The sequence below is a fragment of the Lutra lutra genome, chromosome 13 (genome assembly GCF_902655055.1).
Source record: "Lutra lutra chromosome 13, mLutLut1.2, whole genome shotgun sequence".
Classification (NCBI taxonomy): domain Eukaryota; kingdom Metazoa; phylum Chordata; class Mammalia; order Carnivora; family Mustelidae; genus Lutra; species Lutra lutra.
In genome coordinates this window covers 29,055,387-29,071,263 of record NC_062290.1, presented here as the reverse complement: position 1 = coordinate 29,071,263, position 15,877 = coordinate 29,055,387, and the positions used below count along the sequence as shown (strand labels likewise).

The 15,877-nt window shown below is 45.3% G+C and overlaps 2 protein-coding genes across 4 annotated transcripts; one reads left to right on the top strand and one right to left on the bottom strand.

Annotated features, from left to right (window-relative positions):
• The first annotated feature begins 3,714 nt into the window (after nucleotides 1-3,714).
• Nucleotides 3,715-5,968, top strand: LOC125083645 (procathepsin L-like). 3 transcript variants are annotated; one of them, XM_047700470.1, is made up of 4 exons: nucleotides 3,715-4,076; nucleotides 4,283-4,507; nucleotides 5,184-5,343; nucleotides 5,918-5,968. In XM_047700470.1, exons 1-4 carry the CDS (start codon nucleotides 3,828-3,830, stop codon nucleotides 5,920-5,922), a joined length of 639 nt encoding a protein of 212 aa, XP_047556426.1. In that variant the 5' UTR covers nucleotides 3,715-3,827; the 3' UTR covers nucleotides 5,923-5,968. The 3 variants fall into 3 exon arrangements, with proteins under 3 accessions (XP_047556426.1, XP_047556425.1, XP_047556427.1); XM_047700469.1 differs by lacking the exon at nucleotides 5,918-5,968 and having other exon boundaries at nucleotides 5,184-5,417; XM_047700471.1 differs by lacking the exon at nucleotides 5,918-5,968 and having other exon boundaries at nucleotides 5,138-5,417.
• Nucleotides 5,969-7,631: 1,663 nt separating this feature from the next.
• LOC125083647 (procathepsin L-like) lies at nucleotides 7,632-11,372 on the bottom strand. Its single transcript, XM_047700473.1, has 7 exons — nucleotides 11,203-11,372; nucleotides 10,788-10,910; nucleotides 10,541-10,687; nucleotides 10,135-10,359; nucleotides 9,529-9,691; nucleotides 8,336-8,453; nucleotides 7,632-7,868 (listed from the first exon to the last, which is right to left on the bottom strand). Exons 1-7 carry the CDS (start codon nucleotides 11,326-11,328, stop codon nucleotides 7,769-7,771), a joined length of 1,002 nt encoding a protein of 333 aa, XP_047556429.1. The 5' UTR covers nucleotides 11,329-11,372; the 3' UTR covers nucleotides 7,632-7,768.
• Between the last annotated feature and the right edge of the window lie 4,505 nt (nucleotides 11,373-15,877).

The window sequence follows — 15,877 nt, the reverse complement described above, 5'->3', positions numbered from 1 at the left end:
GTAGGGATAAAGGGAACATACCTCAATCATAAAAGCCATACATGAAAAGCCCACAGTGAGTGTCATGCTCAATGTGGAAAAACTGATACCTTTTCCCCTACGGTCAGGAACATGGCAGGGATGTCCACTATCACCGCCGCTATTCAACATAGTACTAGAAGTCCTAGCTTCAGCAATCAGACAACAAAAAGAAATAAAAGGCATCCGAATTGGCAAAGTAGAAATCAAGCTCTTCCGCTTTGCAGATGACATGATACTCCACCCCCAAATTGCTAGAACTCATACAGGAATTCTGAAAATTGGCAGAATATAAAATCAATGTACTGAAATCAGTTGCATTTCTATACACCAACAATGAGACAGAAGAAAGAGAAATTAAGGAGTCAATCCCATTTGTAATTGCACCAAGAAACACAAGATACCTAGGAATAAACCTAACCGAAAAGGTTAAGGATCTGTACTCAGAAAACTATAGAACACTCATGAAAGAAATTGAGGAAGACTCAAAGAAATTGAAAAATGTTCCATACTCATGGACTGGAAGAACAAATACTGTTAAAATGTCTATATACATCCAATGCAATCCTTGTCAAAATACCATTAACTTTTTTCAGAGAGTGGAAAAAATAATCTTAAAATGTGTATGGAACCAGAAAAGACCCCGAATAGCCAAAGGAATGTTGAAAAAGAAAACTAAATCTAAAAAAACAAAATGAAACAAAAAAAAACGAAGTCTGGTGGCATCACAATTCTGGACTTCAAGATCTATTACAAAGCTATAATCATCAAGACAGTATGGTATGGCACAGAAACAGATACATAGATTAATGGAATAGAATAGGGACCCAGAAATGGAATGGTCAACTAATCTTTGACAAGAGCAGGAAAGAATATCCAGTGGAAAAAGACGGTCTCTTCAAAAAATGGTGCTGGGAAAATTGGATAGTCCATGCAGAAGAATGAAACTGGGCCATCTCTTTACACCACACACAAAATAGACTCAAAAACAGATAAAAGACCTAAATGTGAGACAGGAATCCATCAAATCCTAGAGGAGAACACAGGTGGCAATCTCTTCGACCTCAGCCATAAAAACTTCTTGTCAGACACATCTCTCTCTCTCTTTTTTTAAAGATTTTATTTATTTATTTGACAGACAGAGATCACAAGCAGGCAGAGAGGCAGGTAGAGAGAGAGGAGAAAGCAGGCTTCCCTCAGAGCAGAGAGCCCGATGTGGGGCTCGATCCCAGGACCCTGGGATCATGACCTGAGCCGAAGGCAGAGGCTTTAACCCGCTGAGCCACCCAGGTGCCCCTGTCAGACACATCTCCAAAGGCCAGGGAAACAGGCAAAAATGAACTATTGGGACTTCATCAAGATAAAAAGCATTTGCACAGCAAATATAGATATATATCTATATCTATCGATAGACATAGATATAGATATATAGATACAGACAGATACAGATACATAGACATAGATATCTAGATATATATCTATATTTCTCTATATATGTCTCTATATATCTATATATCTATGTATATCTCTAAATATCTATGTATCTAGATATATCTAGATATATATCTATGTCTATGTATCTATATCTGTCTGTATCTCTATATCTATATATATCAGCTACCAAAAGAAGAGAAAGAAATCTTGCCATTTGCAACGAGCTGGATGGAACAACAGGGTATTATGCTAAGTAAAATAAGCCAATCAGAAAAAGACAGTTATATGATCTCACTGATATGTGGAATTTAAGAAACAAAACAGAGGATCTCAGGGAAAAAGAGGAAAAAATAAACCAAAGTGAAGTCACAGAGGGAGAAAAACCATAAGAGATTTGTAACCATAAGAAATAAACTGAAGGCTGCTGGAGGGGTGGTGGGTGGGAAGATGGGGTGACTGGGTGATGGACATGAAGGAAGGCACGTGATGTACTGAGCCTTGGGTGCTATAAAGGACTGGTGAATCACTGACCTCTACCTCTGAAACCAAGAATACATTATATGTTAAGTAAAAAAATAAAAATAAAATAAAATCCTATGTGTACAAAAAAAACTTAAACAGATAAGGAGCTGCTTCTTAGATGAACAAAAGGATGGTTTCTGGAGATGGAAAAGCATCCTCTTCTCCTGGTGAAGATTCTATGATGATCATTGAACTGACCACAAAAGTCTTAGAATATTACATAAACGGAGTTGATAAAGCTGTGATAGGGCGTGGGGGACTGACTCTGTTGGAAAGAAGTTTTACCATGGGTGAAATGCTAACAAACAAACATTGCATGCCCCAGAGAAGGAGATTGCAGCAAACTTCACTGTTGTCTTATTTTAAGAAACTGCCAGGGCCACCCCGAATTTCGGCATCCACCACCTTGATCAGACAGCAGCCGTCAACATGGACACAAGACCTTCCACCAGCAAAACGATCGTGCTTGCTGAAAGCTCAGATGGCTAGCACCTTTTAGCAATGAAGTGTTTTTTGATTAATGCCCGTGCATTTTTAGACATAAAGCTATTGCGCATAAATAGACTACAGTAGAGGGAAAACATGACTTGTGTATGCAACGGGAAACCAAAAATTTTCTTTAATTCACTTCATTGTGCTATTGCTTTATTGCAGGAGTCTGGAACCCTGAGTTGTGAGAAAAAGGTCTAAAAATACAGATTATTTATCCCAGTGCTAGACACATGGTAGATAGCATGAGATCACGAAATACATTTCAACGTGCTTCTATGGCGCACTTCCTTCCTGTCTTATCATGACATCAGTTAACGGGAGTTGGACATCCATTTCCTTACTGAATATGCACAGACTTGTTTTTGTGAACCAGACCATTGCGAACTCATTGGTCACTTAGCTGAATCACTGTGAGCTCACTGTTTTTAGTCAAACCAGTTAAGGTCGGGATACAAGTCCACACAATTGTCCAGATGTTTTTGTTCTGTTAAAAACAAGATCTAATCATCAAGAAAACATCAGAATAGAAGTCATGGACTTGGCCAACAAAAGCAAAACCAACAGGATCACAGTGTGCCCAGGTCGTGTGGGCAGGACCAGCCAGGCCAAACCCCAGGGCTTTCGATGAATGACCTTAAAGCCACAGCCCAACATCAGGGAGCCCCTAGGAGCCACACCTGCTGTCACACCTGCAGAGCTGCAGTCAGGTGAGAACCCCCTCCCCCCACTGGTGGGGCCAGTCTGGTCCTTGTGTATATATTGGGAGGCTTAAGTCAATGTTCTTAGTCCATCCTAGTGTCTCTAACAGCTCATAAGAAGAGGATGGCTTTTTAGACAGATTGGTCTCTTCAGATGCTCATTTCTTTTCCCTTTCTAGGTTTTGAAATAAGCATCCTTTTCTCTTCCTGCCCACACTTTGCTTGGGAATAGTCTCAGCTACTACAAAATTTGGTCGAAGTTTAGATGCTCAATGGATCCAATGGAAAGCAACATATGGGAAACTATATGGCATGGTTGGTAAAATCTAAGCTGTCTGGAGGGCCCCACAGAGAACATCCACGCTAGTGGGTGTTCACAGCAGAGAGTAGGTTCTGGAAGCAGCTCTTACCCAGAAAGGAAACAGGGCCCCGTGACTGTGCATGATGGGGACAGATGTCCTGCTGTGTGGTTGCTGGAGAGTAGCTCCCGGAGCATCAGCCCAGCCCTGGTCAAGGTCCCTCCTCCTCTCTGTGAGCACATCCACTTCGAGTAGGCGAGTTGGCTTTAAATAGAAATAAAAATTGTAGGTTATATGTTTGTCTCTAGAATGAAAGACGGAGGAGAGCAGTGTGGGAGAGGAATCTGAAAATGCTCGAACGGCGATGAATGCTGTTGGTGACCTGGTGAGGGCGGCTGGGGTTCCTGAACCTTTTGTTCTTTCTCTCTTTGGTACTTTGCCAAAGAATTCTCATCCTTGTCAACATTCTGCTTTCTTTTCCTTGAAGACCAGTGAAGAATTCAGAGACGTGATGAATGACCTTAAAATCCAGAAGGACACAGATGGGCAAGTGTTTGAAATACCCTTCTTTGCTGATCTCATTGTACCTGTGGACAGGAGACAGACAGCCGGGGTAAGTCCTATGAGTATGAAGGATCTCTTTTCACCAAGCTTGTCTCTGAAAGTAAAGCCGAAAAGAAAATAGCAGCTCTTCGATGGGTCCCTGCTGGGGAACAACACACCCTTGCTGTGTTTTACAAGAGTTTTCAGATTCATGGGCTGTTGGCAAAGCCTTGCTGTTTTTTGTTTAGGCTGAGAGCTTTCTAATTTGGTTTTCAGGGTCAGTGTGCTTCTGGCTGGGCTTTTAGGGAAGCCAGTGCCCTCGAAGGACACAGGTTCCAGAAAACAGGCCAAATTTTGTCACTGAGTGAGTGGAACCTGCTGGACAGTTCTTGGTCTCAAGGCAGTGAGGGCTGCCACGGTGGCCTGATGAATTACGCCTTCCAGCATGTTCCGAACAACAGAGGCCTGGACTCAGAGGAATCCTATCCATATCGTCCAGGGGTAAGTGGAGCTCCTCATGGGTCATCAGTCCAGCTCTGCTCCCAGAGTCCCATGCTTTTGAAGAACACGGATACCATATTTAATATTTGCATTTTATTTTATCTTTTTAAAAAGATTTTATTTATTTATTTGACAGGCCGACATCACAAGTAGGCAGGGAGGCAGGAAGCAGGGGGAAGCAGGCTCCCCACCGAGGAGGGAGCCCCATTTGGGGCTTGATCCCAGGATGCTGAGATCATGACCTGGGCCGAGGGCAGAGGCTTAACCCACTGAGCCACCCAGGCACCCACAATACTCACATTTTAAATGGTGGACCCTAGAGCTGCAAACTGTCAGGACTGTCATTAAACCAGACAAGCCAGGCACAGTTCCTGCCTCGGTGGTGACCACATGAATATTTTTATTTCTATGTTACAGGGAGACATACATTCCATTCTATACAGGGTACAGATTTCTCTGGAATGAACCAGTTCTTAAGGACACGTAGACCCTGAATTATTCATTGAACACATACAATGTAGTTTTTCAATTTCAAAACAACCAATAGCATTTCAGCTTCTGGAATGCATTATGACAAATTTGGCTTGGAAATCACTCACCTGTAAGCTGTCTTGAACTCATGCTCCCCAGGAGGTGGATGGTCGTGATCAAGTCTCTTCCCCTTTCCCTCTGCAAGGACGGACCCTGCGCACACAGACCCAGCGTCCTGCTGCCAGCGCCACTGGCCGGTGAGCGTGCCTCACAGGAGGAGTCCCTTGTGCTGGTGGTGGCAGCTGTGGGGCCCTTCTCTGCTGCTCTCCGTGCAAGCCTGGACAACTTCCGGTTCTATAAAGAGGGTAAGCATCTGTCTGTGGAGAAATATAGGTAGAAAAATTGGAAAACCGCCCTAAGATACAGCAGGAGTGACACTATGGTAGGCAGAATTCAGTGTAGAAGTTGTGGGGTGTGGATTTCACACAGTTCATCCTGCAGCCATAACACTCATGCCTGCTGTTTCCGCCTGTCATGACCGGACCCAAATCCCCATGATTTTAAACACATTATCAATATATTGAAATGGCTACCTAATTTGATTGGTATGGCTTGCTTTACTTTTTTCCAGTTGTTAGACCTTGAAAAATTTTAAAGAATGTTACTACTGAGATTAACACTGGAAAGGAGCCCTTAGCCCAAGTCATTTTATGTTCTCTGCTGTTTCCCTAGAGTCACATCCTTTAAGGAGAATCACAAGAGGCATTTTTTTTATGCCTCTTGACTATTGTTTACAAGAGATTGTGACACTTTGTATTTCTGCTACATCAGAGAAGGGCCTAAACCCCTAGCTTACCTAAACAAAACTACCTGACTTTTAATCTTACCTGGATTTATAGCGCAACTGAATTTGGTATGTCTCCCTTACTGTGGCTGTAGGCTGATCGGCTGCTACTACCCCATGTCACGTGGGAAACCTCAGCCCAACATTAGATTTTACTGTCCAGACATTTCTTATGCTCCGAACCGCAGAGTGAGGAGCTGAATCACGGCGTTCTGGTGTTTGTTTATGGACCTGAAAGAGAAGAATCCGAGAACCAAAACTATTGGATTGTCAAGAACAGGTATAAAAAGCCAAGAATACTTATCTTGGACATTGAAAAGGGAATCCTTTTTGGAATCGGTGCTTGGAGACGAGTCCCCCAACCCTTGAGCACACTTGTGAAATCCCAGAAGCGTTTACCCCATGTGGCGGGAACACAGGCATACTCATGGGACGACCACAGGAAGGTACTGTCTCAAGCTGGGGCGTCCTGTGATAGGTTTGCACCACTGCATTTCTAAATTGGATTTTTAAAAATTCCTGAAACACATCTGGACTGAAGATTTTCCTTTTCCTGCTCATGTTTCAGTTTTGGGAAAGGTCTGGGAAAGAAGGATTGTGTGCTTAGAACTCAAGCAGGAACAGGAATGGCCTCTCCGGATTCTTCCTGAATCTGTCCTGGCCTCTGGTGCGCTGCTCAGGGTCGGGTGTGATTGTTCATAAAGGGAAATGTGTTTGTTCTCTGGAATAATTGGCAAACCCTGGCTTCTTTCAACTGGGGCACTGACTGGGGCATGCAGGGTTCCATGCTGATGGCCAAGGCCCGGGACAACCAGTGTGGAATGGCCACCATGGCCAGCTTTCCTGCGATGCGGGAGCTTCCAACCAGCAGGAATGCTAAGTGGAATTTGTGCTGAGGTTGTAGATAAGTTAAAAAGCCGCAGGTTCCATTCTACAGCTTTCCCAGCGTTGAAGTCCCATGTGTGCAGCTAAGGCTGTCTTTGTACTTCACAGTGCAAGGAGGGCACCTCTGCTGTGGCAGACTCGTATCCTGCTTGCTGGGGACGAAGGACAGCCTGGGTGCCCTCGCACCTGCTGTTTCCCAAGTAGCTTCGTATCCAGATAATCCATGTACCATTGTAGCACATTTTGGGGTGTCCTCCTTGCCCCCACAGTCTCTTCCTCTATAACTCTCCTGGGATGTTTACACACTACTAGCTGAGCTTGGGATTATGGAGAGAGAAATCCAGTTAGTAAATGAGTGGTAGGAAATCTTCAAAGAGTAAAGAGGACATAGATTAGAATGAGGATGAATAAAAGGGGTGAAGGGGAATGGGAGGTCCAGGCTTCCAGCTATGGAATGAGTAAGTCCCGGAATAAAAGGCACAGCATAGGGAATATCGTCAGTGGTGTCATAATAGCTGTAATGTACAGTGTGAGATTGACAGACAGCAACTATCCTTGTGCTGAGCGTAGCGTACTGTATAGGGTTGGAAATTACTGGGTTGTGCACCTGAAACTAATGTAACCTTGTAACAATGTTACAGATGTAACAATCATTTATACTCAAAACAATTGGGCCACCCAGTATTCTCCCAATGGACCACTGGCCTATCCAAGGATATCCTAGAGCCCAGTCACATTTTGACTCTATAAAGAGCTAAGTAGTAACATTTTACCTCCCTTCTACTTTGAAGTTGTTTTATTAAAAAATAAAACTTCATACATTTTTTTTAAAAAAATGAAAATCCAAAAGTTATTAGACAAGTCTGTCATACAAAGGCTTTTACATCAGTAATGAGCAAAGTGGTAACATTTCTCATGTAAAATCTGCACAGTCGTATCCCAACTTGGGTCTTCAATGGTTCAAGTGTTTTATCCCATATCATAAGATGTGGTCAGCTTTCAAATAAAATTCATCTTCTCGATATTCTGTTCCCAGTCAAGGCCTTCTTTACGCCCTCATCTCACACGACAGGAAAGCTGGCCATGGTGGCGATTCCACAGTGGTTGTCCCGGTCCTTGGCCAACAGCATGTAGCCCTCCATGCCCCAGTTTGTACCCCAGCTGAAAGAAGACAGGGTTTGCCATTTATTACAAACAATCAAACACATTTCTCTTCATGAACCATCACACCCGACCCTGAGCAGGGCACCAGAGGCCAGGACAGACGCAGGAAGAATCTGGAGAGTCCATTCCTATTCCTGCTTAAGTTCTAACCCAGCACAGAATTCTGTCCCCAGACCTTTCGCAGACTACGAATGGAAACACAGAAAAAAGAAACTCTTGGGGCCAGATGCATTTCAGAAATGAGAAAATTTTCAAGTTGAGAAATGCAATGGTAGCAAAACTATGGCAGGACCCTAGCAAGCTACTGTCGTCATCACATGAGTATGTCCCTTCCCCCTCAGTGGCATAAACACTTCAGGGATTTCAGAAGCATGCTCAAGGGTTTGAGGATCCGCCACCAAACACTGATTCCAGAAAGAATTCCCTTTCCCTTTTCCAAGATAGGTGTTCTTGGCTCTTTGTACCTGTTCTTGACAATCCAGTATTGTTTGTCCTCCGATTCTTCTCCTTCAAAGCCGTAGCCAACCACCAGAACGCCGTGATTGAGACGCGTACTGCTGCAGCGGGGATCGTAATAAATGCCTGGAGAAGAGAGATTCAGTGCTGAGCGGGGACATCCAAGTGACATGATAACATGTGACAACAACCTCGTGACCCCAGCAAAGGCGGCATCTCAAAATCCGGCTGTGATATCAATCGAGGTAAGATTTAGAAATCAGATCTTTTGGTTTAGGTAGGCTAGGGATTTAGGACACCATCTATTTTTTTTTTCTTTTTTTTTTTAAAGATTTTATTTATTTATTTGACAGAGAGAAATCACAAGTAAGCAGAGAGGCAGGCAGAGAGAGAGGAGGAAGCAGGCTCCCTGCTGAGCAGAAAGCCCGATGCGGGGCTCGAACCCAGGACCTGGGATCATGACCTGAGCCGAAGGCAGCGGCTTAACCCACTGAGCCACCCAGGCGCCCCTAGGACACCATCTAATACTACCAGAAATATATGTTGTCACAGTCTCTTTTGTAAAGAACAGTGAAGAGGCGTAAAAGACTACTTGCTGAAACTTTGTCATTCTACCATATGACGTCAGCCAAAGAAGCCGCAGAGAACAGAAAATTACGTGAGTCAAGGGGTTCTTTCCAGTGTCAATTTCAGTAGTAAAATTCCTTGGAAAATTTCAAGGTCCAAGCGTTGGGAAAAAGTGAAGTAAACTATACCAGTCAAGTTATGTAGCCATTGAAATATATTTATAGGGGTGCCTGGGTCCAGTGGGTTAAAGCCTCTGCCTTTGGCTCAGGTTATGATCCCAGGGTCCTGAGATTGAGCCCCACGTCAGGATCTCTACTCGGCTGGGAGCCTGCTTCTCCCGCCCCCTCTGTCTCTGCCTGCCTCTCTGCCTGCTTGTGATCTGTCTGCCAAATAAACAAATAAATAAAATCTTTTAAAAATTTAAATATATTTATGAAGTGCTTAAAAGCCTGGGGATATGGGTCAAGTCATGTCAAATGGTGACAACAGGCACAAGGATTACATATACAGAATGAGCCACCATGCTAAGTCCATACCCTCCTGAGTCCCACATACACCAAAAAGCCCATCTTGCTGTATGTCATGCTGGTTACCTGTATTTTCTGGCCAATTTTCTATGTAGACAAATGCTCACCTTTTTTATAGAACTGGAAGGAATACGGGCTTGAGTCTACAGCAGCAGAGACGGGCCCCACAGTTGCCACCGTGGTCATAAGACCATCCTCCTCGTTTAAGACATGCCAGAAGGTAGTCACATTGGCGGCAGATTTCTCAGGCCTGTATCTGCAGTATTCATTCTTCAAAGGTAAAGGGGAAGGGACTTGATTAATACTGTCCACCTCCTGGGGAACACAAGCTCAAGACGGTTTGCAGCTGAATGATGTCCGAGTCGAGTGTGTTATAAAACATCTCAAGAGGCAAAATATGATTGCTTGTTTTGAAATTGAGAAATGAGGTGATATCTATTCAATGAGACACTCCTTTGGTCTACTTGTGCATAGATTTTTCACTCTGGAGATCTGTACTGTATTTAGAATGGTATTTGTGTGGCTGTGTGACTGAGAAGGGAACAGCTATATGGTAACTCTCTAGGTGGAGAACTGTGCCAAGCTAACAGATTTTAATCTGTTCTGACCACATGCCGATATAGAGTCTACAGTCTAAAATGAGAATTCGAAATACAGGCTTTGTTTTTACTGAATATACTCAACTTTGATAAAAGATAAGGAAATCTGTTTACCCTTGCAAGATACGGATAGGATTCCTCTGAGTCCAGGCCTCCGTTGTCCTTAACATACTGGAAGGCAAAATCCATCAGGCCACCGCGGCAGCCCTCATTGCCTTGAGACCGAGAGCAATCCACGAGGTTCTGCTCACTCAGTGACACAAGTTTGCCCGTTTTCCGGAACATCTGTCCTTCAAGGGCACCAGCTGCACTAAAAGCCCAACAAGATTGACACTGACCCTGAAAACAAAATGATACAGCTCTTAGTCTACAAAGTTAATAGCAAGACTTGACAACAGCCCTTACATCTGAAAACTCTTCCAAAACATAACAAACGGTGTACGGTTTCTCAGCTTCCATAGCGAGGGCACTGGTTCCTCGTGCCTTTGTCTGGGAAAGGGACTGTCGAGTAGTGTCTCACCTGATCCTTCACGGGGGTCACGTAGCCTTTCTCTCTCCAGTCCACGGAAGAGGGGATCTCAGCAAAGAGAGGTGCTTGGAACACGTTCCGGTCCTCTTGCTTCTGGATTTTAAGGTCATTCAACACCTGTTGGAATTCTTCACTGGTCTTCAAGGAAAAGGAAATAGAATGTTGACAGGCATGAGATTTTTTTGGAAAAAATCCTTAGAGGAAGCACAAGACATTCAGCAACCCCAGCTGCACTCACCAGGTCACCAAAGTTATTCATTGCCATGGTGAAGCTGTGTTTCCCTTGGCTGTACTCCTGGTTGTGCTGTTCAATCACTTTCAGATTCATCTCCCACACTGTTCTCCTCCGCCCTTCTTCATCCTGGAGACAAACATGCAGCCCATCATGTTGATTTCTCTCTAAGCCCAGCTCATCTGCACCAAGTGGATGTGCTCACAGAGGGGAGGAGAGACCTTGACTGGGGCTGGGTTGATGCTCTGGGATCTGCTCTCCAGCAACCACACAGCAGGACATCTGTCCCCATCGTGTGCAGTCACAGTGCCCTTCTTCCTGCCTGGGTACCGGTGGCCTCCAGAAGCTACTCTCCACTGTGGACTCCCACCAGCATAGAACATTCCCTGGGTTCTCAATGGACAGCTCAGATGTTACCAACCTTGTTGTACAGTCTCTTGTGGGCCGCCTTCCACTGGGACCAGCGCGCATCTAAGCTCTGATCGAGTTGTGGAGCAGCTGAGGCTATTCCCAGGCAAAGGGCAGCCAGGAAGAGAGAAGAATGCATGTTTCAAAACCTAGGAAGGGAGAAGAAATGAGTTTTGGATTAGACCAGACCATCTAAAGAGTCACCCTTTATTCTGAGATGGTAGAACCACTCTGGTACAGTAAAGACATTGCGTTAATCCTCCCAAGTGTTTCCACGGGGCTGTGGAGAGGTGGCATGTGCAAGGGGGCCTGCTGGCCTGTTCCCTGCCCTGCAACCCACCTGCTGCTTCCAGAGCATGTAGATGGCAATACAGGGAATGACAGGCCCTGAGTCTGGGGTGTAGGGGTCAAGCTGCCATGCCTGGAGGAACCAGGCCCTGGAAGAGTGCCTCCCGGGAGCCCTAAACCCCTGGCCCCCAAGGCTGGTACCCCCCTCCCCATGTTTTAAGGGGTAGCCCTTTCCTTCTGGTCCAGGTTGTGATCTCACCTGGGGCAGGTGCAGTCACAGGTGCAGGTCGGAGGTGTCCAGCACGCCTGGTGATGGGTAGGAGACTGTCCATTTAAGCCTGCGATTTGGCCCCGCTGGTCCTGCCCCTGGCACCTGCCTGCACAGCAATTGGCTGAGCCAGCCTGTGGGCGGGGTCTCTGTGCCCTGGAGCTCAGGAGGCCTTGGGGCATGTGATAGCTGGGTCCCTACTTGTCCCAGGGGAGATTGTGCCTGCCTCAGTGGACCCGGGAAGGTCAAGTGAGAGGACTCGGGAAAGCCCTGTAGAAGGGGATCAGCACCTTCCTAGGGACCCAGATCAACTAAATAGCAGGAATTTATGTGTTGGCAGGTTGTTCACAAAAAGAGGCTCACAGGGAGCCCCAAGTGGGTTTCCAGCATCACCCTTCCTATCCTCTAGTCTTTGGTTAAAATCTCCCTGAGGGCTGAGAACAGGATAATCTAGTCTAATGGTTCCTGTTTATTCCAAGCAAAGGTGGGGCAGCTGGAGGAAGTAGAGCCATGGGGGATAGTGTTATCACTGTTTCAGGATGGGATGCCTCTGGTTTTTGGAAGAATCTGGAGACGATGGGCTATTGCCCAAACAGGGGATGCCCTGGGCAAGGCTCAAGTGCTTTCCAGCAAAGGGACTGATGGGAGGAATGTCCAGGGAAGGTGTGGCATTTTGGAATGTTCCTGTCCTGACTCCCCCCGCAGGGATTCTTCCTCCCTCCCAAGCCTTTCTCAAAACCAACAGAAATTATTTACTTCCAGAAAAATATGGTTTAACAATGGAAGAAAGACGGAAGGTAGAAAATGCTTTTTCCTCCCCACTCTCTGCGTTATGGATGATTATGTTTCTCAGTGTCCAATGTGCTTTTCTCAAGATTTAAATTTAAATGTTTTAGAAAAACAGCTCTTCCAACAGGAAAAAAAAAAGTGTTCATCAGCAGACTATGAACTTTCCCTCTGATGACCAGTTTTGCTCTTCTTAGGAACAGGATTCCACGCGTCTAGACAGTGGGTCACAGCCTCCTTCTCTGGACCTCCGTCTGTGAGACTCCCTAGTGAGCCTCCGCACTCCTCATCTCCAGCCCTTCTCTGCTAGGGGAGGGCAGGGGAAAATGGGGTACCGTGCAGGGGCCGGGAGTCAGGGCGGGGCCGGCATGGCATTCTGCCCCTCTCGGCTAGCCCCCCACCCCGACAGGCTCCGCAGCACCCCCAGACTCAGTTTCCTCGTGCAGGACGTGGGGCAGTGATTTGATTTTCCTCAGAGGATGCCTGTGAGACTGAATGAGCTAACACAGGTCATGCATTAGCATAGAGTAGGGCTCACTCCATACTGCTTTCTTGTGAGGTCAAAGGGAAAATCCTTCCAAAGGTCTACTTAATTCAGAAAATATTTATTCAAGGATTTGTTACATAGGCCCTTCCTACTTATCTCTTTACTTCCTGGGAGCCAGGTTACCACATAATGAAATGAACCCTAAAAGTATAGGTAAGTAAGCCTATATGTTAAAAAGCCAGGCTACATCTAGTTAACATTCTTTTTTTTTTTAAGATTTTATTTATTTATGACAGGAGAGAGATCACAAGTAGGCAGAGAGGCAGGCAGAGAGAGAGGAAAGGAAGCAGGCTCCCCGCTGATCAGAGAGCCCGATGCGGGGCTCAATTCCAGGACCCTGAGATCATGACCTGAGCCAAAGGCAGAGGCTGAACCCACTGAGCCACCCAGGTGCCCCTCTAGTTAACATTCTTAAATCATGCTCTCAAACTGATATATAAGGGACACACATATCCTAGGACTATGCCCACAGTACCTAAATTATTGTCTCACGTTTGACCCGTTAAGCTAGAGCTAATATCACATTTTCAACCACAGATAGCTTATTTTGCCTATTAGAATTTAGGAGGTCATGGAGGGTGCTAAGGCAGCTGATGTTTCTCTAAAAGCCGTCGGGGTAACATCGAGATGATGTTTCATACCCAGCAGCATGGATGAAAGTGACGAGAGGCAACATGTGTGTGCGTGAGCACGAGGAGTCGTGGGAACTCTCGGCCACTCTTGGTGCGGGTGCAAACAGTAAGCCACTCTGGCAGGGGCTCACGGCTTCTTATAACAGGAAGGACACACCTGACACTAACTCAGCATTTCTAGGTTCCGGTTTCTACCCATGTAAGCATGTTCTCTTTACACATAGTAACTTCCAGTGAGAAAACACAGGAGAATGAACAAACACCCTGTAGTACATTCACACTCAACAATTAAAAGGAACAAGCTTTCTCTACGTGCACCAACACAGATGATCCTTTTAAGATTTATTTGAGAGAGACAGAGAGGGAGAGAGGGAAGCAGGCTCCCTGCTGAGCAGAGCGCCTGACTCAGGGCTCACTCCCAGGACCCCGAGATCATGACCCGACCCGAAAGAAAACGCTCAACCGACTGAACCACCCAGGCGACCCAAACACAGATGATTCTTAAAAACACTATGTCAGGGGTTGCCTGGGTGGCTCAGTCAGTTCAGTGCTCAACTCATGATTTCAGCTCCCGTCATGATCTCAGGCTGTGAGATCAAGCCCCTCGTCGGACTGCACACTGGGTGTGGAGCCCTCTCTCTCCTGCTCCCTCTGCTCCAAGCCCCCGTCATTAAAAACACCATGTCAAGCAAAAGAAGGTACATATTAAAAAGTACATATAATTAATTGTAATATTTGGAGTTCAAAAGGCAAATCTAATCTGTGGTGACAGATATCAGAACAGTGGTCTTGCAGTGGAATTATTAGCTGGAAGGAGGCATAAGAAAACGTATTAGAAAGTTGGGAAATTCTGTATCTTGATCTGAGGGGTAGTTCCGCGGGTGCCTACATTCGTCAAAACTTACCCACCTGTATACATAAGACCTATCCATTTTACCCTATGCAAAATTCTACATCAACAGAAACTTTGTCATGATAAAATTTGAGATCAAGGCAAAAAAAGTTACATTGTAAAAAAAAAAATCCAGAAATCTATATCAGGATATTGAACAGATTCCTGCCTTTTCTCTCAAAAAACAAATCTGTAGAAAGTAGCCAAGAATCTTTCTATTGGCCCTAGAGCTGTGGCCCCAGGGAGACTAACATCTGCGCTTGTTGACTTGGTGGGAAGAAGGAGCAACGGCAGGTCTCCCTCTGACGTGCAACTGGGAAAGGAAAACCTGGCCTCCGGCTTCTCCGTGTCCCCGGCACCCGCAGCCTGGGTTCATCCAAAGCCACAGGGGCAGTGGTCCAGGGGACAGAGCAGCCCCAACTCAGGATGAGCTGCTGGGAAGCCTGTTCACCTGCCCAGAACTTGCTTTCTTCTTCTGTAAATTATCCTAAAGCACTCAGCTGACACAGGATTTAATACCATTCTTCCGTCTTTAGCCAAGGGAGAACCATTAGTCACTGATCTCACGTTTTATTTGAAAAACAATTAATGTTTTATTAGGTCCTTAGAGATAATATCACATTCTACTTAGTCGGTGTTTCTAAAGAAGCATTAGAACATCTCCCAGGGAGGCTTCTGCTGGGAAGGAGCAAGAGAGAGGAAGACAAGGGAACCGACTTTCCTTCCGGGGAAAAAGCAGGTTTTTTTTTCTTCTGTATTTGACTTTTGTGTTTGGAAAGCCTGTTTCTCTATGTGAGGGACCTCGCTTCTACTAAACTATGTGCTCCAGTCATTTCATACAATGTGCTTGTTTTTAAGGATTTACCATGTGTTTATGCATCTTGGGGAAATCTTTCTTTAAAAGTTCATTACTATCTCACAAAACAAACTGAGGGTTGATGGGGGGAGGGGGTTGGGAGAGGGGGTGGGGTTATGGATATTGGGGAGGGTATGTGCTATGGTGAGTGTTGTGAAGTGTGTAAACCTGGCGATTCGCAGACCTGTACCCCTGGGGATAAAAAATATGTTTATAAAGCTGTAAAAAAAAAAAAAAAGAAAGAAAGAAAGGATGAATCCCCAAGTTTTGTAGCAACATGGACGGGACTGGAAGAGATTATGCTGAGTGAAATAAGTCAAGCAGAGAGAGTCAATTATCATATGGTTTCACTTATTTGTGGAGCATAACAAATAGCATGGAGGACAAGGGGAGATGGAGAGGAGAAGGGAGTTGAGGGA

What these genes read in the sequence shown, in the direction of transcription:
- LOC125083645 (XM_047700469.1), top strand. Translation starts at nt 3,828, where the DNA reads ATGAATGCTGTTGGTGACCTGGTGAGGGCGGCTGGGGTTCCTGAACCT. An exon ending in ACAGGAGACAGACAGCCGGG is followed by an intron (nt 4,077 to 4,282) that starts GTAAGTCCTATG and finishes TTTGGTTTTCAG; the next exon opens with GGTCAGTGTGCTTCTGGCTG. An exon ending in CCTATCCATATCGTCCAGGG is followed by an intron (nt 4,508 to 5,183) that starts GTAAGTGGAGCT and finishes TCCCTCTGCAAG; the next exon opens with GACGGACCCTGCGCACACAG.
- LOC125083647 (XM_047700473.1), bottom strand. Translation starts at nt 11,328, where the DNA reads ATGCATTCTTCTCTCTTCCTGGCTGCCCTTTGCCTGGGAATAGCCTCA. An exon ending in ACAAGAGACTGTACAACAAG is followed by an intron (nt 10,911 to 11,202) that starts GTTGGTAACATC and finishes GTTTGTCTCCAG; the next exon opens with GATGAAGAAGGGCGGAGGAG. An exon ending in TGAATAACTTTGGTGACCTG is followed by an intron (nt 10,688 to 10,787) that starts GTGAGTGCAGCT and finishes TTTTCCTTGAAG; the next exon opens with ACCAGTGAAGAATTCCAACA.